General features: G+C 42.6%; 1 protein-coding gene across 1 annotated transcript; it reads right to left on the bottom strand.

Moving 5' to 3' along the window:
• Positions 1–2,928: 2,928 nt before the first annotated feature.
• Positions 2,929–21,456, bottom strand: FZR1 (fizzy and cell division cycle 20 related 1). Its single transcript, XM_063290729.1, has 14 exons — positions 21,391–21,456; positions 18,541–18,706; positions 16,509–16,634; positions 15,134–15,197; positions 14,539–14,666; positions 13,159–13,241; positions 11,999–12,182; positions 11,564–11,629; positions 10,376–10,478; positions 8,801–8,985; positions 7,540–7,773; positions 6,668–6,772; positions 5,028–5,120; positions 2,929–3,066 (listed from the first exon to the last, which is right to left on the bottom strand). The coding sequence occupies exons 2-14, from the start codon at positions 18,607–18,609 to the stop codon at positions 3,025–3,027; spliced, it is 1,482 nt and encodes a 493-aa protein (XP_063146799.1). The 5' UTR covers positions 18,610–18,706; positions 21,391–21,456; the 3' UTR covers positions 2,929–3,024.
• Positions 21,457–24,394: the final 2,938 nt, after the last annotated feature.

Here is a 24,394-nt window from a genome sequence, read left to right as displayed (position 1 = left end):
ATACAAATTGTGGGATTTGTAGTATCTCATCCCCTTGTGTGGATTTTTGTTTTTCTTACACATGACTAGTCAACATGCATCAGTATAATCAACTCTTGCAACCCATATGAGAACTGGGACAACACACACACACACACACACACACAAAATACTTATTTGGAGGCAGCTAATCCCACCACAAACTCCCCATTTGCAGCAACTGCTCCAGACAGAAAGCAAGGGCAGGGGGGAGGTTTCAAATCATTTTCTTCTCCAGGGACATGATCTCAAGATGGCACATTGTGAATGGAGGTAAACAAGAGGGACATTTCTTCAGATGCTGGCAGTCCATGGAAAACTTTTCTAAAAAATTAGTCACTGGATGTGTCACATCAGATACCAGGCGGAGGCAAGGCTGGTTGTTCAACCACCAAGACAAAAGGGGTGCCACTGCATAGACCACGTGGACGTTAAAAAGCTGACAGGGACTTGGATGAAACTGGAAGAACTTTTCTGAGAAAGCACGTCATGTTCTAGCCATCCAGGAGAACTCTTTATTCAGCACTTCCTTTCAAGAATACTCCAGTACAGTACAGTGTTTCTCAACCTTGGGAACTTTAAGATATGTGGACTTCAACTTCCAGAATTCCCCAGCCAGCATGGCTGGCTGGGGAATTCTGGGAGTTGAAGCCCACATATCTTAAAGTTGCCAAGATTGAGAAACACTGCTCCAGTAGGTTGTATGATACTTTTACAGAGCACTTCTTGCACAGTCTAAGCAGGAAATTTTGCCTCCACACCAGCATTTCCCCAATCTGGTGCTATGTATGTGTGTTGGGCTACAATCAGCATAATCCTAAACCAGCATGGTCAAAATGGCTAAAGATGATACTAACTGGAGTCCCAACATCAACAGAACAGTAAGCTGGAGGAAGACTGGAACATACACACAGTGCATGAAGGACAAAATGTTGACTCCTACACGCTCACAGACAGAAGTGGACTTCTGCAAATATTCTACTAAGCGCAAAGACATAGCAAATAAGCAACAGTTTCTACAGATGGGGTAGTTCTTCACAAAGAGGAGTTAAGGGCTGCTAAAATACAAAACACACTGATTTTAAAAGCAACACACAAAACACAAGTGCTGTGGTCTCCATATCTCAGATGTTCATGGTATTTCTGATTGGGCTTCAAATAAACACCATTCTGTCCTATTCCACCAAATTAAAAAATTAAATTTAAAAATTCACTTTGGATCTAATTACAGGTCTTCATACTACCAAAAAATGTTCTGTTCTGTTTATTTACTTCTTCCTAAGACCAAACACAAATCCATCAAACCTATGGCTCCTTGAGGATGAATCATGATTTATTAGATCTAAACCTTTGATTCCCTCCTGGAATTCCCAATTTGGTCCTTTGTTTCTCATCCTAGACAAGCCATAGTAAGTCAGATTTCTAATATTAGGGCAAAAAAGAAGGGAGTGCACCAGTCTAACATTTGTTCCTAAGAGCCAAAATCACAATTTGCCTTTTAAGTACAGTATGAACTCAACTTATATGCTTTCCTGATTTTGAAAAGCAACTTTTTCCCAGTACACTAAAACACAAGCCACCCAGCCTCTGCTTTCAAGTCTCTGGAATGGGAACTCTTAACATCTTTCACATCTGCCCCCAAGTGAAGCTTAAAATCCAACACTTCTGTTCTCTCAACGCTTGCCTGTGAACTGGTGCTTATTTGCTTGGAAAGAAGACTCTTCAAAATCAACAGGGCTTCGTTTTGCCCCTATTAAATGTTCAGCATAAAAACATAGTTGTGCTGTTTGGGGACAAGTAACTTCATTTTGGTTTCTCCTCTCCCTAAGGCAGGGATGAGTAACTTTTTTTCAACCAAGGACTGTTCTTCTTAAAAAAATATTTTTGGCCCAAGGACTACAGGATTGCGGCTGGTGAAATGCCATCGCTAGAAAGGTGAACTCAACACCTTTAGCCCCTTTGTCTGCCTGCTTTTGGAGAAGGGGTTGAGGCATCAGATGGCTATTTTAAGCCTTGTTTCCCCCTTAACACAAGAAGGGAAAAAGCAGCCCTTTAGGAAAGAACTTAGATGGTAAAATTGGTCCCCCTATTTTATTCCTTAATCCCCAACTGTTGAAAAAAACCACACACAGAAAATATGGGCTAAAAATTTGGCTTTGCCCACTGTGGAGGTGCTCTGAGGACAATAAAAAGGGATGCTGGGACTCCATGTGGCCTGCAAAATACTGCCTTGAAGGTTTAAATTAGCCTTCCATAAGCTGAATACTGCTCTCTTAGCAGCCAGCCTGGCCTCCTCTTTTTCAGGCCCAGGCCACACTGGCTGAGACCGATGACACGTTTGCGTCCAGCACATCTAGAGGGCAGAAGGATGGCTCAAATAAAAGTACTCTTCTCTTCCCATTTTCAGTACTGCTCCCACAAACCAAGCCACCATGCACTCGGGGTCATCCAAATGCCACTAAACTTACATCTTCAAACTCTATGCCTTGGAAAATAAATCCTGCAAACCTGCCTTTCCTCCTTTGCCACTTACCACATTGGTAATACTTCCACCAGACCTGGCTTACTTTCTGTAGGTATACTTAACTCATTTTCTTTTATCCACCTTCATGGCCAGGGCCTAAAATGACCCCTGCTCATTTTCCTTTTTTAATTAGTCCAGCAATCATGCACACTTGGGCACTTGCTCTCTCTCGCTCACATATACCACACACACAATTCAAGATTCTCCTCTCTCTGAAGCCCTTCCTCACTTACCCCCTGGCCTGGAGGACAAGGAAAAAAAAATTTTTTTTGCCAGCTTCCCTCCCCCTCCCACCCATCCCTCCCCCTTAAATAATGCTCAATAGCATTCATACTCAGGTATTTAATAAGCATCTCTGAGTCCCCTCTAAACAGATTGACACCTTGGCCCCCAGTTCCCCCCCCTTCTCCCAAATTCAGGCCTCTGGCTCCATGCACGCCAGTTAGTGGTCTTGACCCCAAAATACAGTCTGTGGGTTGATTTTACCGTATCCTGGTGAAGAGGTTAAGAACTGAAACAGACTCCTAGGATTGAAGATAAAGAGAAGGAACTATTAGCATCACATTTATTAGAAGTGTTTTAACAGAACATCTCTGAGTGGATTGTAATATTACCTGGAATGTAAACATATTCTAACACTAAAGAAAAGCAGTAAAATAAAATGAAATAAACAGTATGGGAAATATCACACACATACAAACACCACAGTGTAAAGCAGGCACTTAAAATCAAGTTGAAAAAAAAACCTTATATAAATACCTAGGAGCATTTATTCTACAAGTGGTCCTCATTTAATGACCACTCGTTCAGTGACCATCTGAACTTATGGTGGTGCTGAACAAGTGGTAGTTACAACCAGTCCTTGTACTTATGACCGTTGCAGCATCCCCACGGTCATGTGATCGTGATTTGTGACCTTCCTTGCTGGCTTCCCACAAGCAAAGTCAACGGGGAGGCTAGCAGGAAGCCGCAAGTCATGGTCACATGAGGTCCTTGCTTAACAACAGTAACTGGGACTGCCAGATCTGCTGCCACTAAGCAGCATGGCCATGTGGTTTTTCTACTTCTGACCACGTTGCTTAATGACAGAGTTTCCGGTCCCAATTAGCATCATTAAGCAAGGACTACCTGTATTCCCATCAGCTGACTGACGTAGGTTCTTTCATACAAGCACGAAGACCTGTAACACAGCAAAAATACCCCTCCTAATCTGGAACAATCCAGCACTGAATTTCTAACACTGGCACCTGGAAGTCTCCAAGAAGCCAGCAAGCGAGGTGTGGGAAAATCAGCCATTCTCTACCCCCAGTCCCAACGTCTACTATCCAGAGATATCCTGAACTTGAACCTGAAGCCTCTATCGGCACCAGGAATAATAGTAATACCACTCTCCCCCTGAGGGTCTCCGCCAGTTCCACTAGGTCTGAAAGGATGGGTGTGCTCCAGGTCCCTTCCCTTAAAGGTGGCCACCTGGTGGCACCTGGGCAGCAGGCCTTCTCAGCAGCAGCCCCTGCCTCTGGAACGTCTCCCAGGCCCTGCCCTCATCGCCTCCTGAACCGCCTTGAAGACCTGGCTTTTCCCACAAGCACTGGGGCAGTGTGAGGCTGGAGCCCAGTAACGTTCCTTATGGATGTGTGGGAATGCGTTGCGTTTTGGGGAGCTGGGAGTTTCTGTGCTGGATTTTATGTTTTTTACTCTTTTTATTGTTTTTACTGTCATTTGTGAGCCACCCAAGGTTATGCTGCGTAAGATGGGCAGCTCTATAAATCTTTAAAACAAACAAACAAACAATTGACTCTCTGCTCTACCATTCATCTATTAACCCCTTTAACTCTGCATACCGTGGCAGTAAAATCGACTGTTTTTAAAACAGAAAAAATGCTGTGCTGGATCACAGAGAACACCCTACCCTCCATTCTGTACAGCAGGACCAGGCACTTGCCTATGAGAAGTCCATAAGCAGAATGTGGCGCAACAGCACCCTTCTGACAGAGGCACCTTGGCACTAAGGACCCCATTCCCCAATACAATCCACCCACGGTGCTTCCTGGAAGAGAAGGATGATTTCTTTACAGACTACTTTTTCAAAAGTGCAAATTCTTCTAAGACAGCTTTCAAATATGTGCAAAATACAACAGTGATGAACCACGGATTCAAACGTCTGAACTGGTATTACACTGAAATGGGTATGGATTCATAAATCCACAGAAGTACATGTTTAGCCACTTATATGGCAGTAGATCAAGATTTTTAAGACAAGCAGCAGCTCAGTTTGAGTCTGAAACTTTCTTTGTCTCCAGCCATCAAAATCAGGAAAGACAGTTCTAGAACAGTCCTCAGATTGCTAACATGGAATGAACATACTAGGAGCTTAGAAGAACTAGTACATTTCTTGTGAGTCTCATGCCGTCTTGCACCACCGGAACTCAGCATTTACTTTGAAGGTGACTGCTCAAGTGCATTAAAAGACATACAATGATTTTACCTTGGTGGAGCGAGTTTTGCTGAAGACATTCCAAAACCTTAATGTCTCATCCCCTGCTCCAGTCACAATGGCTTCTCCATCTGGTGACATTGCCTATAGGAGGAAAGGAGGTGAATTTCTTGCCAGAGAGGGACCCACCCACACAGCATTATTGTCTACCTTTATATATATATATATATATATATAGAGAGAGAGAGAGAGAGAGGGAGGGAGGGAGGGAGGGAGAGAATGAAAGAGAAAGAGACAGGCCACAAAGAGCTGGGGGAAATTATTATTTATTTGATTTGTATGGCCACCAATCTCACCTATGCGACTCTGGGTGGCTCACAACAGGTGAAAACAATCCAATAAAAACAAGTTAAAAACCAATATGCAAACATATAAAAACTGTCCATAATCAATTTAAAAAAACAGAAAATCACGATCAGCAGCAGAATTCATCCCACATCAGCTCAACACAGCCACTGCAAAAGCTCCCCACCATCGCTGGACCCCCGGGCATGGTGGCAGAGCAACGTCTTCAGGGCCTTTCTAAAGGCCGGGAGGATCAGGGCCAATGTAAGGTCTGGGGGGATGATGTTCCACAGGGTGGCTGTTGTGGCAGAAAAACCTCTCTTCCTGGGTCCTGCCAGATGACACTCTTTTGTAGACGGGACCCATAACATGCCTCTCCTGTTGGGATGGGTAGATGTAACTGGGGAGATGTCATCCCTCGAATAACCTGGTCCCGTGCCATATAGGGCTTTATATGTCACAACCAGCATCTTGAATTGAACCTGGAAGCATACTGGCAACCAATGCAGCTTACGGAGTAGAAGTGTAATGTGCACTGTTCGAGGACTGCAGATAACTGCCCATGCTGCTACATTCTGCACCAGCTGCAGGTTCTGGATGCTCTTCAAGAACAGCCCCATGTAGAGCGCATTGCAGTAATCCATTTGAGAGGTGATCAGGGCAAGAGTAACTGTGAGCAGAGCCTCCTGGTCCAGGAACAGGCACAACTGGCACACAACATGGAGTTGTGCAAAGGCCCTCCTGGCCATGGCTGCCACCTGCTCTTCAAGCAGGAGCCATGAGTCCAGGAGAACCCCCAGATTGCCCAGTGGGTCTGCTTGGGGCAGTGCCACCCCGGCCAGAACCAAAGGTGGTAAGTCCCTGGAACCGCAGGTTCCAAAATCCAAAGCCACTCAGTCTTGGTAGGGTTGAGCCACAGCCTATTGTTCCCATACAGACCCCCACAGACTCCAGACACCAGGACAGGATCCCAACAGCATCACTAAATTTGTCAAGGATGGAGGTATAAAGCTGGGTACCCTATGCATACTGGTAATACCTCACTCCATGGCAATGGATGACCTCACCCAGTGGCTTTGTGTAGATGTTAAACAGGAGTGGAGAGAGTATCAAACCCTTCAGAACCCCACAGCATCCCGCTTCTGATCAATACTGACTGGAACTGACCCCAGAGGGAGGAGGAGAACCAGCGCAAGACAGCATCACCCACCAGGAGAACCAGCGCAAGACCACGCCACCCAACCCCAACTCCTGGAACCAGTCCAGAAGGAGAGCATGGTGGATCATACTGAAGCCTGTCAAGAGGTGGAGAAGAGCACGGACGGGTGCACTATCCCCATACTCACCAAGTAAAGGACTCTGTAGGAATGCCCAGTTAGCTTTGCAACCTGAGTCAAGGACGGGTACTTCCAGACGAGGATCTGGTTCTGTGAGTATCCATGAGTGCTCACCTACAGAGAGAACGCCCTTCAGGTCACAGCTACAAACCAGAAAGTCAGCACAAAGGCTGAGGGAGGGCTCCCAACTATAGTTTGGCCCTTGAGGGTGTTGGTGGTGGTTTCTAAATAGGTTTTCCACAGAAGTCCTTGTTAGTCAGGGTAGTTAAGAACTATGAACTGACTCAGCCAAGACATTAGTTGGTCTGTTTCATGATGGGAGAGGGTTCAAGAGGCAGAAAACATTCCTTACAGGTTGCTGTAAGGAAAAGGTTGTACAAGTGGGAACTTGGAGGACCCAAAATGAAAGCAGAAAAACAGCTATTTTCATTAGCTCAGAATTCCTCCAATGAGGTTATGTTACTTCTCTCATAAACTGATACATTCTTCACAACAGCTCTGCAAGGTAGGCTGGAATGAGAGGGCAGTGTTCAAATTATCAAGTAGGGAGAGAAGCCTTTATTCAAATCTACAAACTCCGCCCTAAACCCACTACTGACAGCCAGGGCCTCCTTCCCTCGCCTTTGCAAAGAGCAGAGCAGCCTTGCTGCAGCAGAGCGATTGCTCTTCCAGCATCCGGTGTCCTCCGACTCAGCCGCAGCTAAAGCCCCCCTGAAGAGAATTACCCTCAAGGTTCAACGTCATGTCCTTGTATCCCACTGAACTCTGAACTCTTAAAAATAAATAAATAAAAAAGGCAGCCACACTGGGAATCGTTCTGCTGTACCTCAGCCAAGGAGGGCGCCTACTTTGCTCTTCCCATGCCGTCCAGAGGTCCTTACCAGTTCGTTGGCATGCTTGGACCAAGCAAGGTTGCACACTTGTGACCCCGTGTCAATGCACTGCAAAGGCTGTCCTGTTAAGGTGTTCCAGAAACGTATACAGCGGTCAGCGGTGCCACCCCCCGAGGCCAGCAGCCCATGCTGATGAGGGGACCAAGCAATGGCTTTGACTGCTGCGAGGTGCTCTGTATACTGCTGGACGGGGCTGAGGCTGGAATGGTTCCAGACAAGGAGCTGGAAAGGAAGGACAGAGGCTCATGAACGTCCTGCTTTCAGAGCAGAGCGGCTGTGCTGGCACTTGAGACAGAGGCCCAGAAGAGTTACCAACTTGCATTCTTTCCTCCCAGACTGTGTTTTGCACATTGGGAGGCAAGGGGAAGGACACCTGGAAAGACAGACTTTCTTTCATTGCCCTGTTTTGACTGCAGTAGTTCCCTGAGCTCTAAACTGCATTTTTAAATTAAAACAATCGGTACCATCAACAACAACAATCAAGGCAGCCTTAACTGGTTTGTGGATTTAATTGCTCTACTCAGTGCTCAGTATTAGAGTAAGAACATACAGCGACATATATGAAATTAGGCCTCAGACTTAAGAGGGATGCGCTATTACGAGATTTCATTTTGCATTTGATCTTTGCTATTCCTGCATTTTCATGTTTTTACATTTTCCACAGCTGGTTGTTTTTATTCCATTAAAACATACAGTATATGCTGTGTTGCACCCCCAAAAGGGTCATCAAAACACTATCCAACAGTAAAGATAAACGAGAAATGAACATTAGAAATCGCACGTTATTTCAAAGAGGTATGGGAAAAGATGAAATCAGGATCAGCACCAAAGCTGACAGAAAACCATACCCCCAACCCGAGTTAAAGAAGGGGGCAAATGGCCCTTCCCGCTAATGGTGCCAGCCATACTCCTGGTGGTGATGGGCTGTGGGGCAAGATCTCTCCCACAGTCTCAGTCAGAGAACAGGTGACATTTAAAATCTTATATCCTGTTTTGAGGGAAGAGCTCCTTGGCATCTCAGGTGCCTTACCATGAACGTACCGATTAGACATATTTAAATTCAAAATAAACACAGCAAAACAGTCTGTGTCAGGGTTGGTTGCTCCCACATGCTTCTGGAGCTCTCTCTGCCCAGGCTCCCACCCCCTCCTCTCCTGCCACAGAGTATCGCAGGAGTGCAGCAGCCACAGATCGTGCATCCCCAGCCACCCTCGACTGGCAGAGGTTAAGGCAAGGCCAGCCACCGCACCTTGTTGTCGTTCCCACCAGATGCCAGGAGCTGGTGATCAGTGGACCATTTCAGCCCACACACTTCCTGCCTATGGCCCTGAAGGCGCCGTTCGGACTGCAAGGGAGGAGTCCGGATGTCTCGCTGGAGGATCATCCGGTCCCGACTGCCAGAAGACAGCTGGTCTGCATTCCATGCCAGAGCACCTAGAACAGAGGAGTGTTGTGAAGACCACGAAAATCTGTGCAGGTGTGAAAAGTAAGTCCCCTATTAAGAGATGTTTGGTGTATCACTTCTAGGGCACCTCCTGTCACTGTTGGCGGAGCTCCTGTGAAACGTCATGTTTGGAGACATTCTAGTCACCAAGAAAACCAGCCATTTATTTGTCAAAAGGAAGCAATGCCAGAAATTGGTGGAATCAATACTATTTTTTAAGATAAGAACTACATTTGCGTTTCCTAAAACAATTTCCTTCCAGTGCAATACCCAGGATATGAGGCCAGATAGCTTTTCATCTTTGCTAGAAAAATGGAACTGCTCCAAGACTATGAAGGAGTCACAGTCTTGAAAGAAAACGGAATATCCCTGTTGCTTAAAGCCAAGAAGTGATTAGATTTTGCATTTGCCACCTCTTCTGAAGCATCATTCAATAACTATTGCCTTGTTTATCCAGAAAGCTATTGACCATCTACCCCAATACTTCTTTTGACTGGCGGCAGCAGCTCTCCAGGTCTCAGGAAGTTTTTTCTCAACTGCTGCTTGAGTGGCCCTTTTCCATGCTTATTTCTTAGTGGTTCCCCACTTATTCACTGCGTGAATTTCTATCCACTGGATTCTATATAGCATTAGCTTATCACTCATAGAGAATCAAACCACAGATAACTACGCCGCACAATATATTACTTTCCTTTCCTAAAAAAAAAAAAGTCCAACTAAAATAACACGAAGTGATGAACAATCTTCTGAGTTCTCAACATCGAGCCTGAAAGTGACCTAAATCCTTAATATTTTAATATACCTCTTAAAAAATAAAGAACATGTACCCCGTTTATCGAATTAAAAAGAAGCTTAACAACAATAAAAACAGCAACAGTCAGAGCATGAGCCCCTCCACAGAAAACAGCTAAATACAAAGCCATTCAAATCCTAACCTCTGTGGAATAAAACCATTTTCACAGAGCAGCTGAAAATTAAAATTAATGAATACATGGCAAGCACATCCAAAAACTTTGCAGCAACCAGCGACGTCCCATTTCTAGCCTTCCAACAGAACGTGAAGGAGGGTTACCAAAGATGATCCCAGCATGTGGACAGGTTCACAGACAGATAGAAGATGGCTTATGAAGCAGATAATTTAACCTAGGATTATGGAAGAATGGGGCTGTATCATCCACTGTAATGTTCTCACAATGACCAAGTGTTGTCTGCAATGTGAAGTATAATGAAAATTCATTACTGAACAAGGAAAAATTAACGTTCAAGATGGGACGGGATGTCCCAGGAGGTAGCTAGGTCCAAGATGGTTCAGGATAACAATTCACAAACATCCTTCCTTGCAGTACCTCAAGGCAACAGACCACACCACACTTTCCTTACCCACTCTGGCCGTGTGACCCTCCAACATTGAGAGCTTCTTTCCTGCTGCAGCATCCCAGATCTGTACAAAGCCTTTGTGGGTCCCAACCGCCACCAAATTGCCCTAAACAGAAAAAAGGTATCTGATGTATGGATGCAGTAACTACCACTGTACTGGGAGCCCCTGGAAAGCACGGCTCCAAATGCTGTCCTGGCTCTAGAGCAACTTTGAAGAACATATTACCCCTCTCTTCTTATCAGCTGAACACTCAAACATTTGCTGTTATTTATTTTTGCAGGCACGTGTGTACAGACTCACTTGCACAAAGTTGCTGCAGGACACTGAACTGCACTTTTTATGGTATAGGGGCTTTTTATGTTGTTGGAAAAAAAGCACATACAGAATAACATACAGTGTGCAAATATGTAATGTAGATAAGTATATGAAAGTAGTAATTTTGTATCAAAATAGGCAATTACTGGATCACCTGACCTGGAATTGCCCAGTATGCTCTACTATGGCAGGGGCATCTCTGCAAAATTTTTGTAGTCCTGTCAATTAATACCATTAACAGGAGATTTCAGGGGTAGAACCTAGAATCTTCTGTCTACAAAGTACCACTGAACTATGGCTCGGGTGGCAACACTGTATATCAGGTTTAAACACTGGCCCACCTGTCTTGGTTTTGGCCCTTCACCTGGCAAGAACTCCCGGGTTTTCAGTCTACTGAAATATAAGTAGTATGTAGTTTCAAGCATGCCCTGATAACTATAAGCAGTTTTTTTTTTACTGTTTCAATTTAAGAAGGAATTTTAATTCTATAGCCTTCACTGCATTATGCATTTTTCTTGTCCTTGGGCAAAACACAGCCCTGACCACATTCATGTTAGAAAAGGAGTTCCTCCCCCCTCTCCTTATTATATTATTATTGTTGTTGTTATTTTATCCCACCTTTACACACACACACACACACAAACCCAAAGCGGCAAACACACCTAATACTCCTGACACCTATTTTCCCCACAATAACAACCCTGTGAGGTGGGTTGGAATGAGTGTGTGTGACTGGCCCAAAGTCACCCAGCCAACTTTCATGCCTAAGGGAGGTCTAGAGATCAAAGTCTCCTGGTTTCTAGGTCAGCACCTCAGCCACTACACCAAACAGGCTCTCAGTTTTGGTCTCATCCCTGCAGTGACCACATACTGACCCGTTCTGACCACCCTACAGAGGTCACAGAATCGCCTTCCACAGATAGATCACACAGCCGCGTCACCTTGGGGAGAAAAAAAAAGTAAAAACAGGAATCAGAAATCTCTGTGAAGGCACTGAAAAAACGGGCACTCATCCTTGTATTTCAGGTACCTCTCTCATACGTTTGGATTCAAGAAGCCAAGCAGAAAGTAAGTCCTGTCCTTGACTAAAAAAAATTTCAAGCCAGGATTTTCCAAACTCCTAGTAGCCGAGATGTACTATTTTCCAAATTTAAATGTGGAGCAAGTCCAGTGCAAGCTACCAGAGCAGAAACCCACAAAGCAACTCAAAAGAGAGAGTTCTTCAAGGGGAGAAATAATATTCTGACTCTCCATTAGGAGAGATGCCCAAGGCAGGAATGTAAATTCTTGTCCAAAACAACATGTTTTACCTGGCTAGTGCAAGCACTCCAAAGATAGACACATGTCCCAAGACCAACACTAAGGACGTTGAGGGATGACCAATCAACTAGGTTCAAGTAAAAATCATCCTGAAGTTCTGGAGCATCCAAAACTTTGAATGGAATCTTGGATATTTTCCTTGTGGGCTTTCGAGGTGATCGAAGTAATTTTTGACTATTGAAAGACGGAAGAAAAAAAAGTTTAAGAAAGAAATGCAGAGAAGGAATACCTATTCTTCCACAGATGTGTCCTAGTTTGGTGACACACTTCCTACAGATACACACACACGCACACACACAAATAAGGTAGTATCTTTTAAAATTTCAAGAGAATCGGGCTGTACTACTATTTTCTGAAGTCATTGTTTAAATAGCAAGGAGATTAAGACCATCATCGGCCATTAGTCAAGAGTTACATTCTTCTGGCAGAACTGAAAATAGCGTGTAAATTGGGTGATGGTATTGCCCTTCTGCCCTACTTAGGGCTTTTCACATTTTGGGAAACGAGTGCTACACAAAATAACTTGTTTGATCCAGCACACCAATTCTTGTGTTCTGAAAAAGGTTTCTCAGGTTATATTATTTCTCCCTAGGTAAGCAGTAATCTCCCCTTGGCTAGAGGTCAAGCAGAGGCTGGACATTCAAGTCCTGGGGATGCTTTAATTGGGAGTTGTATACTGAGCGACAGAGTTGTGTACTGAGCACCTAACGTCCTAAATTCCACACAATTTCCTCCTTGCTTATTCACACACCAATGTTGTTAGTTAGCTGCAAGTAGTCAACTGTAGAGGGCTTCCCTGTAATATTCCTAGAAATAATATATTCATCAACTAACAATCCAGGAAGCAACCCTAGAAGGAACGGAGAAGACATATGGAAACTCCTGCCCACCTCAAATCCAACACAATTCATGAGAAATTCCCCTTTCCATTTCTGAGATCAGTGCGAGAGAAAAGCTCAACTGGAAGGGGATTCGCAGCTTATCTCAAGGGGGAAGTCTTTATTCCACCACCACCCCTGTACTCCATCCCATAATAGTAACTGAAACGAGTTTCAATTCATCTTCTAGTTCCCAAACCACAATGTGATATTAGCTCCATGGTTATTATACTGCGTGGATAACCACCATCCCACTTCAAATGGTAGCCAACCTTTTGTTGCTGACAGGGGAGAGGGAGTATGGAGAGACCTCGTTGCCATCATCAGGACTGGAACGTTTTGTGGTGAGGGAATACTACATCGACAAGGAGAAAAACAATTATCCCCAAGTTAGCAAACTGAGTTTTCCTCCGAGGGACAAGCCCCGTCATTCAACCGTCTTGGTTTCACAATCCATTCAGAGCCTGACTTCACATACTGCCCTAAGCCATCATATGATTTGTTTAATTTTGGCTGAACATGCTTTATGAACCCCAGCCACTGTGATTTATTCAACAGGATACCTAGCTTAGTGCAATGCACGAATGAAGTTAGTCTTGCCTTCCTATCTGCCAAATGCTCACAGCCTGTGTCTGGCTTAGTTTTCCCTTTGTCTACAGCCTTCCCTCAACAGGCAACAAGATAAGGGGCAGAGAGTGACTCAGAGTCTGCTCCAACCACATCCTTTTCAGCTGTAATTCAAAAGAAAAACTAAAATAGCCTCACCAGAGTGGTTTATCTTTGCTTGCTTTCAGACAAGCAACGCATTAGAATGACAATATCCTGACATTGTTTTATGATCTGATTCCTTTTCAATTTGTTTCAAGTTTTTTAGCATTACCCTAATGCTTCTTTTGTTGCATTTTAAAGTTCTTTTTTTAATTTTAGTGAGAGGTTCAGGACAGGTAAGAGCTACAGTGCATAACTCAACAATGGAATTCACCATTACAAACTAGCAACAGCAACTCAGCAACTTTAATGAGGGTTAGATATTAGGACTATGCAAAGAATTCAAAATAATTGCTTTATAAACATATCACAACTTTGTTCAAGGACAGCTGTTTTGCTCTAGCTAACATGCTTTGTGACGTATCTCTTTTTAATGTTTTGCACACTTAAGACACAATGGAAATATTATCTCTGAATAAAAATTCTAAATATTCTAAACATGTGGGAGTATATTACTGCACTAATGGGATTCCCATAACCATCAGATTAACATGAGGGGAACAGGAGGCTGAATGAGATACCACTTTGGTCTGAGGCAGGCAGCTTTGGTTTTTCTTATAAATTTGCATTTAAATTGATAGCTGTACTATGCCACTGTGTGATCTAGAAATCACAACTTCTCTGTTTTGAAGAGGCTAATGAAATATAATAGATCAAGTTTTTTTACCCATAATATTTTAGTTGGAACTTCCAAATCCAGAAGCAGTCTAAATTTCAGCTATTAAATGGGCCACTTTACAAAACAGGATGCTAGGCTAAACAGATCTCTGCTCTAACTGAATTTAACACTTCCTATATGATTAATGCTTCTTGCTTTTTTATTGTAGGTCACTCTTGACTATTTTACAAAAAGGCAAGGTATAATTTTCAGAGGGGGAGAATACCGTGAAAAGGCTCTTCTTCTCTGGCGTAGAGGGCTGTAGCCGCCTGTCCTCTGTCTGTGGATCTTGCACCTTCTCAATCCCGGCTCCGAGAAGTTCATTTTTTAGCAATGCGGAGTAGGCAAGGCCATCTGCACAAACAAAAACCTTGTCAAAACTGGTTGGCCATTAAAACACAAACAAAAATAGGTTAACTGGAAGCATATAGCAACTTACAAAAAAACAGGACTTACAAAAAAAAATTTATTTCAAAGATACTGGTAATCAGGAGGTTGGAGACTAAATTTCAGAGTTAGCTAAACTGTCTTATTAGCAAGGCTAATCAAATTAACCAAGAGTTAGTGTATTACATTTAATTAAAAACATGAAAAATGAGTATCAGTAACATTAAGGTCTTAGTTAAGGGTTCTTCATTCTTCCTTAAAGCTTATACTACTTTTGGCAAAAGCCCATGCTTAACTTCCTCCACATGGTTATTATGGGGTGCTCTCCTCCAAGATGGCAATCTCTACAGCAAACTAGATAATGGGGCACTGCAGCCCAGCACAAACCAGCGTGTCTAAAGACATGCAAACCATGGGCAAGAGTTGGTGTCTACCTTTGCCATTGTCTGATGTGGCATCTTTTGCTTTTCTATTTTGACTTGGAGATTTTTCATTTTCCTAAAAATGCAGATAAAACAATTAGCATGCACTCATTTTTAGAATTTCTGAACTTTATAGCAGATCTTTTTTGCTTTCAGTCATCAGTTAAAATGAACTGTTGTAAGCTTTCTAACCAGCTTCACTGCAGAAGATTTTGGGTCAACTATCAGAGGTTCTACTATGACCATTTGCCAAATTTGGCAGGGCTTACCCTTATTTCCCTAAATTAAGAACCTGTTCCAGAATCTATCCTGTCCTCTTCGGTGTTTAGACATTGTAGGGGAATATGGACTTCAAGGAACATTATCTATTACTGCTGATCTTTTTGCCCAGAATTTCTATTATTGTTTTTTAAATCCCCAAGGTTTTCAGAACACCTCCTGAATAAGCATTGCTATCTATTCACTCAGCTTGGGAGTTTTACAATTTACTTTGCAGCTCCCCTCCTTATTGCTCTCTGCTTTCAAAGGTTAAATAGGCTGTGTCAGGGAGGAGACTATTCAGTTATTCTCAAATGCAAGATCAGCTGGCCTCCATCCCTTTTTTATTCAAACAAGCTTTTTTATTTACAGTGTCTTTCAATACCAAACAAGCAATCCCTGCATTTATCGTTTTCCACTGATTTTGAAGTGTGACTTGCTGGTATATTTGTCTTTGGAATATTTATCACCAATTAAGAAAAAAACACTGGTTTATTTTATTTATCTATTTATTTATTTCTCAGATTTGTACTACTGCCCATCTCCCTCCAAAGAGGGACTCTTACGTATGTAAACCAGACATTTTTAAATAACTAAACCAGTCTTAAAGTAGTCACTAAAATTTCCTCAGCATTCTTAAGCCCAAACAGCTTTGCATGGCAACATCTGACATTCTAAACAGCTGGGGCAAAAGACTGCTTCACACCTAAAAAATCCCCAAATTTGATCACCACCTCCATCTCCAGGTAAGTAGATCCAATTACCAGATTCCCTTCTAAAAACCTTGGAGAGGACTGCCACCCTAAGCAGACACACTAGGCTGGATGACCTGATTCCTTACAATAGGATGATAGGCCTAGGCCATGTGGTATCCTCCATGTAGCTTAGGCTACAACTTCCAATCACTGACCATGTTTTTTTTGATAACATGACATGTTTAACTGAAACAATGGCTACAAAATATATATTTTAAAATGAAACATGCAAATAGAATGACCAGCAGGATGGAAGAAAACATCGCATCAACCTTCTTGGGAACATCTGTCTACACCCATGGAACATCTGGAAGTCACCCCAGCCCTCTTACACAACCCACCAACCAAGCAAATGGCCTTTCTGCAAAGCTCACATTTATTCTGTGAAAGCTGATGCTCCAATTTGCTCCAGCTCGGGAAGGAATGAATCTGTCACCATGTTTACTAGGGGAAGAGACTGGTGAATTAGAAGGTGTCAAGGTTCTCCTCATATCTGCAACCTGGAAGTTTGAAAGGGCGGGGGAGGAAAGATCAGGAAACCAGCCATTGGAAGCCCACAACAAAGACCAGCGACAGGACAGAATGCAACTGCAATAAAAATGAAATTCTGCAATTACAGAAAAATTGGATTCTAAAATCTGTACATATGATATAAGCTGGGCACTTCTGTATAGTTCACCTCATTCTGCGTTGTTGTGTTTATATTTTTTTAAACAATTCCGAATTAAGTTAATCTGGGACCACTAACAAATGTCTTTCTGGGCAAAGATGTAACCTTATGTATACATAATTAGGAATATAGGAAACACAACGAACAAACAAACCCTAGAGGGAATTACATTTGAGCAAGTGCAAGTACAACTGAACCACATTTGAGTAAAGGGTCACTTATAGTCTGAACATCATTAGAAGAAAGAAAACAGTAACACCTCTGCTATCATTTCAAAGCACAAGGCCAAATACTGTTAATTTCTACAAATACTGATGTACTATATGTCCACGAATTAATCTGTGTCTATCAATATTTTTTACTGTGTGAATATTGCACACATACACTTTTAGTGCGCATCATTCAGTGCATACCAAGCACTTTTTAATATTACTTTTTCCATCAGGAACCATTTAAAAATTCTTGGCATTCTAAAATTATAGAGTGAAGTAAGGGTACCTCATTTCTGCAATGTTTGCTATGATTATGAAAGCTACCCACAGAATTATAGGAAAGGATAACAAAATCTTCACATTTAAAAGCTATTTCAATGGCACAAAACCTTATTTTTTATGTTTGGGCTGTTTTGCTTGTTTTTAGTTCTCAAAGCCCAAATCTAGTATCGACTAAATACAGGTTAAGTGTTTTAAGCGGGGGAGTACAGAAAGTTCTGACTTTGAAATCACCTAATCCAGCCACAGGAAGGCCTGTTCTGAATGCTCCAGAAAGGGTCAGATCACTTCCAGAACTCTCAGAATCAAACCAGTTTTAGAGTATCCTGAATCGGTTGGAACAGCTCATTTGGGGTCAGGGCATTCAGTGCACAGTTTAATACAAGCTTAATTATGTCCAAGCTAACAATACATCATCTTGCAAAATCATCTGTTACATTTAGTATTTTATATTTCCATCACATTACAGAGAGATACAAAATGAGCATGTTTCAATCACCTCTTGTTACCATTAACCTTTTTTTAAAAAAATAGGAAGTTACTTATATGAATTGGGATGCTCCCTCATTTGTTTCATTTTCACTCTTCTATTTTGAATATCAATAGACAATTGCAGCATCTGGCTACTAGCATTCCATATAAGTATACATTATATAATTTTAGTCAAACCTTTTATATTTTCCTAAACCAATACAATAGGATCCTTCTGAATCTGACAAGTTGAACATTTGAAAATATGTACATTTCTTCTAAAATGAGTTCCAGTTGCTTCTGTTGCCTCTTTCATCACTTTCTTTAGGCAAATATGCACAAGCTGTCATCCCAGGGCCACACTTAGCCTCTCAAAGCAAGGACGCAACCCTGAGAGAACCTGAAAAGTTGCCTAAGCTACTAACCCTTAAGAAGTTGCCCCCAAATTATTACTTTAGAGTCAGGGTTAAATTAAAATTGAAATTTAGTTTCAATTTTAACTAAGTTTAAATTAAATGCATTTTTCTACCACTCCCTGCTTTTTGAAGTACACCCCTGCTCTAAGGTATACTTTATGGTGGCAAATACAACAATGCAAAACCAGAAGGCAATCATTTGTAATCTAATCATATACACAACCCAGCATGTGTTTGCTTTTTAACGTATGATCCACAACATGAATTTCTTTTAGGGTTGTAAGCCACTATAGAAGGGTATAGTCCTATTTTATTTCTTGTACAATATACAGGAAAAATTTAAATGCTCAATAATTACAGAAGGCATCATGTTTTCATTCTGGATGTTGATCTGGCGGAGAAGGCGTCTTTCGTAGTCTTGGTCCATGATGGACAGGTGCAGAAGAGGGGGAAAAAAAGCCAAGGTGTCTTATATTAGTCTCACACAATCTTTTGTGCATGGACACCAGGGGGTGACCAACAGGCTGCAAAGAGAAAAGCAGAACCAGTACATCAAACTCCAAGCAGTTACAGTTGAAATGTTAAAACTATCATCTGTTACAATTTTGAGTTCTCCTAATTCCTCTTCAAGTATTTTTATTTTTATCCGTTCAATCATGTCCAATTCTTGGAGACTGCTTGGAGAAGTCCCTGCAGTTTTCTTGGCAAGGTTTTTTGGAAGTGATTTGCCATTGCCCTCTTCCTAGGGCTGAGAGAAGGTAACTGGCCCAAGGTCACCCAGCTGGCTTTGTGCCCAAGGCAGGAGTAGAAGTCATGGTCTCCTGGTTACTAGCCCAGTGCCTTAACCACTACACCAAACTGGCTCTCTCTTGAAGTATTAGATGACACCTATTTTTCACTCATGGAATTTGCACCATGCAAATTGCCCATTTATAGACATGATCAGCACTCAAGCCTTGATCATCCTATGTAGAAATTAGAAATGTTTTCCCCTGCCTACAAATACAAGCAAAACAGTTGTGTAGCCACCATAATCTTATATTTTTAAAATCAGGCTCACTGGCATCATTCTTTCATTAGCTGAGGCATTGGCTGGGACTTTAATTCTTAAGAAGTCATTGTTCTCCATTCAACTAAAATTATCAACCTGTAATTTAAACAATCACACGTTTCCTCTGCGACATCTCCATTCTCATGTTCTATTTTAGACAGTAAGCTCCTCAGTGCTTACCTCTTTACATGTTGTAAAGCATCATGGATTGTGACGGTACGATAGAAAGACAAACATTTCAAAATTTCCTTACTACTATTTAAGTTAGAAAGCTGGCTTTCAAAAAAACAACAACTGAGAACTAAAACTTATAAAGTTTTCACTAAATTCTGCAATGTTGCTGTGCAAAGCTGTGGTGGACACACTCACGATCCTTCAGTGCCTGAGCATACCTACCCACTATTTTAACCTTAAATTACCAGAAGCCAGTTTTGAGTATGAGGAATGCACAACCAAATTTTGTTTGCAAAAGCATTAATCCAATATTTATGGCATAAGAAACCAAGTTTAATTCTTACTCATCTATAGATAGAAATGTGAAGAGTCAGAAAAATATACGTATTATCCTCTTTCCCCACCTGAAATACTAGAAATTTGTGAAAATAATGGAAAATTCTCTTACTTTTGATTTTTTCATATTCAAAATATGTAGTATAAAGGTTTTTTATCTAAGACAACTTTCAGCAATCCTACACATATCAGATACTTGCCACAAAGATCTAAAATGCATTTCTGCACCTCAGAAAGCTGCAATGTAAGGTGTTCCTTGCTGCTTTCAATGACCTATGATCTAGTATGGAGATATTACTGGCAAATCAACTTTTCCTTTCAGTCTGTCTCTCCCTTTTGGTTGACCTGACACACAGCTTTTCTGTCTGTAAGCTCCATCAACCAGGAATTAGGCATCTGAGTAAATTAACTCAGGACTGGTCTCTAAATTCCATAAATGTGCCAATTCTAGGCCTCCCTTAGGCATGAAAGCCAGCTGGATGACTTTGGGCCAGTCACTTTTTCAGCCCATCCCACCTAACAGGGTTGTTGTTGTGGGGAAAATAGGAGGCAGGAGTATTAAGTATGTTAGCCACCTTGAGTTGACCATTATATGATATGATATGATATGATATATGATATGATATATATAAAAGGTAGGATAACATCATCATCATTATTTCTGATTTGTTAAGTCAGCAACATCTGTTGCCCTCATAGTGTGTTGTACTAACATTCCTAACATGTAATATTCACCTTATAGTGATTGTCTGGGCAATGATACCACGGAAAGCCAAATTAAATTATAACTACATATTTAATGTTATCAAAGCAGTGAATTAAATTTGATAAGGAAGAAATGCATATTGTATGTGTATCCCTTCTATTGTTTTTCCTGAAAAAAAGGAATGAGAGAATGGGCATTTTTCTCCTGTAGCTTCAAAATTCCAAAAAGAAATCACACGTATATCCAATCAATCCTCCTCCTCCTCCATCAAGTGCACCCCTACGTAAAGCCTTCAAGCTTCCTTTAGAGCACCCAAGTCCCAACTTTTTCAGTTGACACAATGCCTTCCCATCCTCCAGCAGACAGGGTTCAAACCCAAGTTCGGTGACATTAGACATTTCCACATCTCAAAACTTCTTTAAAAAATGCAATTCGTAAGTGGACAGTGCTAAAGGAAATGCTGCTAAGTGTAATTCCCTTCCCAGGCTTTCCTCTATGTAATACACTGGGAAGGGGGAGCTGTGCTTAGCACCCACCACCGGACCAAGGATGGAGATAACCAGCAGGGATTGGAGAGAAACTGGGAATTAACCCCCAGCCTCCCAGTCAGCACCCGAATCAGACTTTCTCCCTCCCACGAGGAACCTTCCGCTTTTATTTCAAGAAACGAGAGATCCTCCAGAAGAGGCCTGTAGGGGAGGGGTCCCCCGAGCTGCCTCTCTCTCCTCCTTATCCACCCACCGCCTTAAATCCCTGTCAGCCTGAACGCTCCGGTAATAGACACCCTTCCTACTGCATCCAAACCCAGGCAGCCTTGTCGCAACAACACATGAGGATGCTACAGAGCCTCTCTGCAGAAGCCTCGCGCCCCCTTTCACCTGGGCGTGAGGGAGAAAAGATGGACCCGCAGATAAGAAAATCAAAACCCTCCTCCCACTCACCTGCCCTCAGCGAGAGCCATCCAATATGGCGCCGATCCGACTCTCAGCCCTCCCCTTTTCCCCGCCCACTCTTCCTTCCTCATCACAGGCGCGCAAGGCATCGCGGGAAGAGAAGGCCGCAAACCGGCCCCCCTTCCCGGCCTCGCGCTCTGATTCGCCCCGTTCGAATCAATACAACCCAGAGGCAGCGTGGCCCCGTTACCCCTAGCAACAGTCCCGAGGCCTAGCTGTGACCCACCGAGCCCGCTTTGCACGGTATGCCGAAGCATAGAAGTAGGAAAAAAGAAAGGGGGGGGGGAACTGCCTTTTGCCCCACTTCCTCCGTATAGAAATCCGATGAATTACAAAACGATGAGGAAGGAGGGATGTTCCTAACATTGGAGTGTTTTTTAAAGGAAAAGGTGAGGGAAAAGCGGCTCGGAAAACATGTCTGACTACTGAACAACGGTTTTGTTCATTTGTATGTTGCACGGAAATTCATCAAATAAAAAGAACGAAATTTGAGAGAATCTGTGATGTAGCAGTTAATATCAGATCTTTAAACCCCCTTTTGCAAAAACTCTGGATGTTTGCCTGTTTTTCAGCCTATTTTACAGCAAGATTGGAAGAAGAAAATTGAGAGGAACAGTAGGAAATTGCTGGGAGGAGGAGCAAAGGGTTTTTTAATAAAACAGTTTGAGTTACAGATGTGAAAAGGTTAACGTTGACCATTAAACCTCTGGATAAATGCAAGCCCAACCACTGACAAACTTATTAACAAGGCATCATCTGTATGTTGTTGTTGTTTATTCGTTTAGTCGCTTCCGACTCTTTGTGACTTCATGGACCAGCCCACGCCAGAGCTTCCTGTCAGTCATCAACTCCCCCAGGGACGAGTCCGTCACCTCTAGAATATCATCCATCCACCTTGCCCTTGGTCGGCCCCTCTTCCTTTTGCCCTCCACTCTCCCTAGCATCAGCATCTTCTCCAGGGTGTCCTGTCTTCTCATGATGTGGCCAAAGTATTTCAGTTTGGCCTTTAATATCATTCCCTCAAGTGAGCAGTCTGGCTTTATTTCCTGGAGGATGGACTGGTTTGATCTTCTTGCAGTCCAAGGCACTCTCAGAATTTTCCTCCAACACCACAGTTCAAAAGCATCGATCTTCCTTCTCTCAGCCTTCCTTATGGTCCAGCTCTCGCAGCCATATGTTACTACGGGGAACACCATTGCTTTAACTATGCGGGCCTTTGTTGTCAGTGTGATGTCTCTGCTCTTAACTATTTTATTGAGATTTGTCATTGCTCTTCTCCCAAGGATTAAGCGTCTTCTGATTTCCTGACTGCAGTCAGCATCTGCAGTAATCTTTGCACCTAGGAATACAAAGTCTTTCACTCTACAAAGTCTTTCACTTTCTCCCTCTATTTGCCAGTTATCAATCAAGCTGGTTGCCATAATCTTGGTTTTTTTGAGGTTTAGCTGCAAACCAGCGTTTGCACTTTCTTCTTTCACCTTCATCATAAGGCTCCTCAGTTCCTCTTCACTTTCAGCCATCAAAGTGGGATCATCTGCATATCTGAGATTGTTAATGTTTCTTCCAGAGATTTTAACTCCAGCCTTGGATTCCTCAAGGCCAGCTTGTCGCATGATGTGTTCTGCATACAAGTTGAATAGGTAGGGTGAGAGTATACAGCCCTGCCGTACTCCTTTCCCAATCTTAAACCAGTCCGTTGTTCCGTGGTCTGTTCTTACTGTTGCTACTTGGTCGTTATACAGATTCTTCAGGAGGCAGACAAGATGACTTGGTATCCCCATACCACTAAGAACTTGCCACAATTTGTTATGGTCCACACAGTCAAAGGCTTTAGAATAGTCAATAAAACAGAAATAGGTGTTTTTCTGAAACTCCCTGGCTTTTTCCATTATCCAGCGGATATTGGCAATTTGGTCTCTAGTTCCTCTGCCTTTTCTAAACCCAGCTTGTACATCTGGCAATTCTCGCTCCATGAACGGCTGAAGTCTACCTTGCAGGATCTTGAGCATTACCTTACTGGCATGTGAAATGAGTGCCGCTGTTCGATAGTTTGAACATTCTTTAGTGTTTCCCTTTTTTGGTATGGGTATATAAGTTGATTTTTTCCAATCTGATGGCCATTCTTGTGTTTTCCAAATTTGCTGGCATATAGCATGCATTACCTTGACAGCATCATCTTGCAAGATTTTGAACAGTTCAGCTGGGATGCCGTCGTCTCCTGCTGCCTTGTTATTAGCAATGCTTCTTAAGGCCCACTCAACCTCACTCTTCAGGATGTCTGGCTCTAGCTCACTGACCACACCGTCAAAGCTATCCACAATATTCTTATCCTTCCTATACAGGTCTTCTGTATATTCTTGCCACCTTTTCTTGATCTCTTCTTCTTCTGTTAGGTCCTTGCCATCTGTCATGAGTAAGGATGGCGAGCAGGGGGCTCCCATCCAGACTGTCAAGCGCATGCGTAGCACTGATGAATTGTTCAGCCATTCAAAGAGACACAGATCGGGACCGCCTAACGGTATTTACAAATTAGAAAGTGCAGGTCCCTACCCAAAGGAGAATATAATGTAATATAATCCTGTCATAAGGAGACAGACTAGCACTTGGTAGAGCAGCCATGAAGCCCTTGGAAAAAATATTTAGATTCCATGATGTATCTATTACCTACAAAGATCAGAATCATGCAAGCCATGGTATTCTCTGTGACACTCTATGGAAGCAAAAGTTGGACTTCGAAGAAGCATAATAGGAAGAGTATTGATCCAACTGTGGTGTTGGAGGAAAATTCTGAGAGTGCCTTGGACTGCAAGAAGATCAAACCAGTCCATACTCCAGGAAATAAAGCCAGACTGCTCACTTGAGGGAATGATATTAGGCAAAACTGAAATACTCTGGCCACATAATGAGAAGACAGGACACCCTGGAGAAGATGATGCTAGGGAGAGTGGAGGGCAAAAGGAAGAGGGGCCGATAAAGGGCAAGATGGATAGAT

Source organism: Candoia aspera, chromosome 1, assembly GCF_035149785.1.
Source record: "Candoia aspera isolate rCanAsp1 chromosome 1, rCanAsp1.hap2, whole genome shotgun sequence".
NCBI lineage: Eukaryota > Metazoa > Chordata > Lepidosauria > Squamata > Boidae > Candoia > Candoia aspera.
This window is presented reverse-complemented; position numbering and strand designations above follow the sequence as displayed.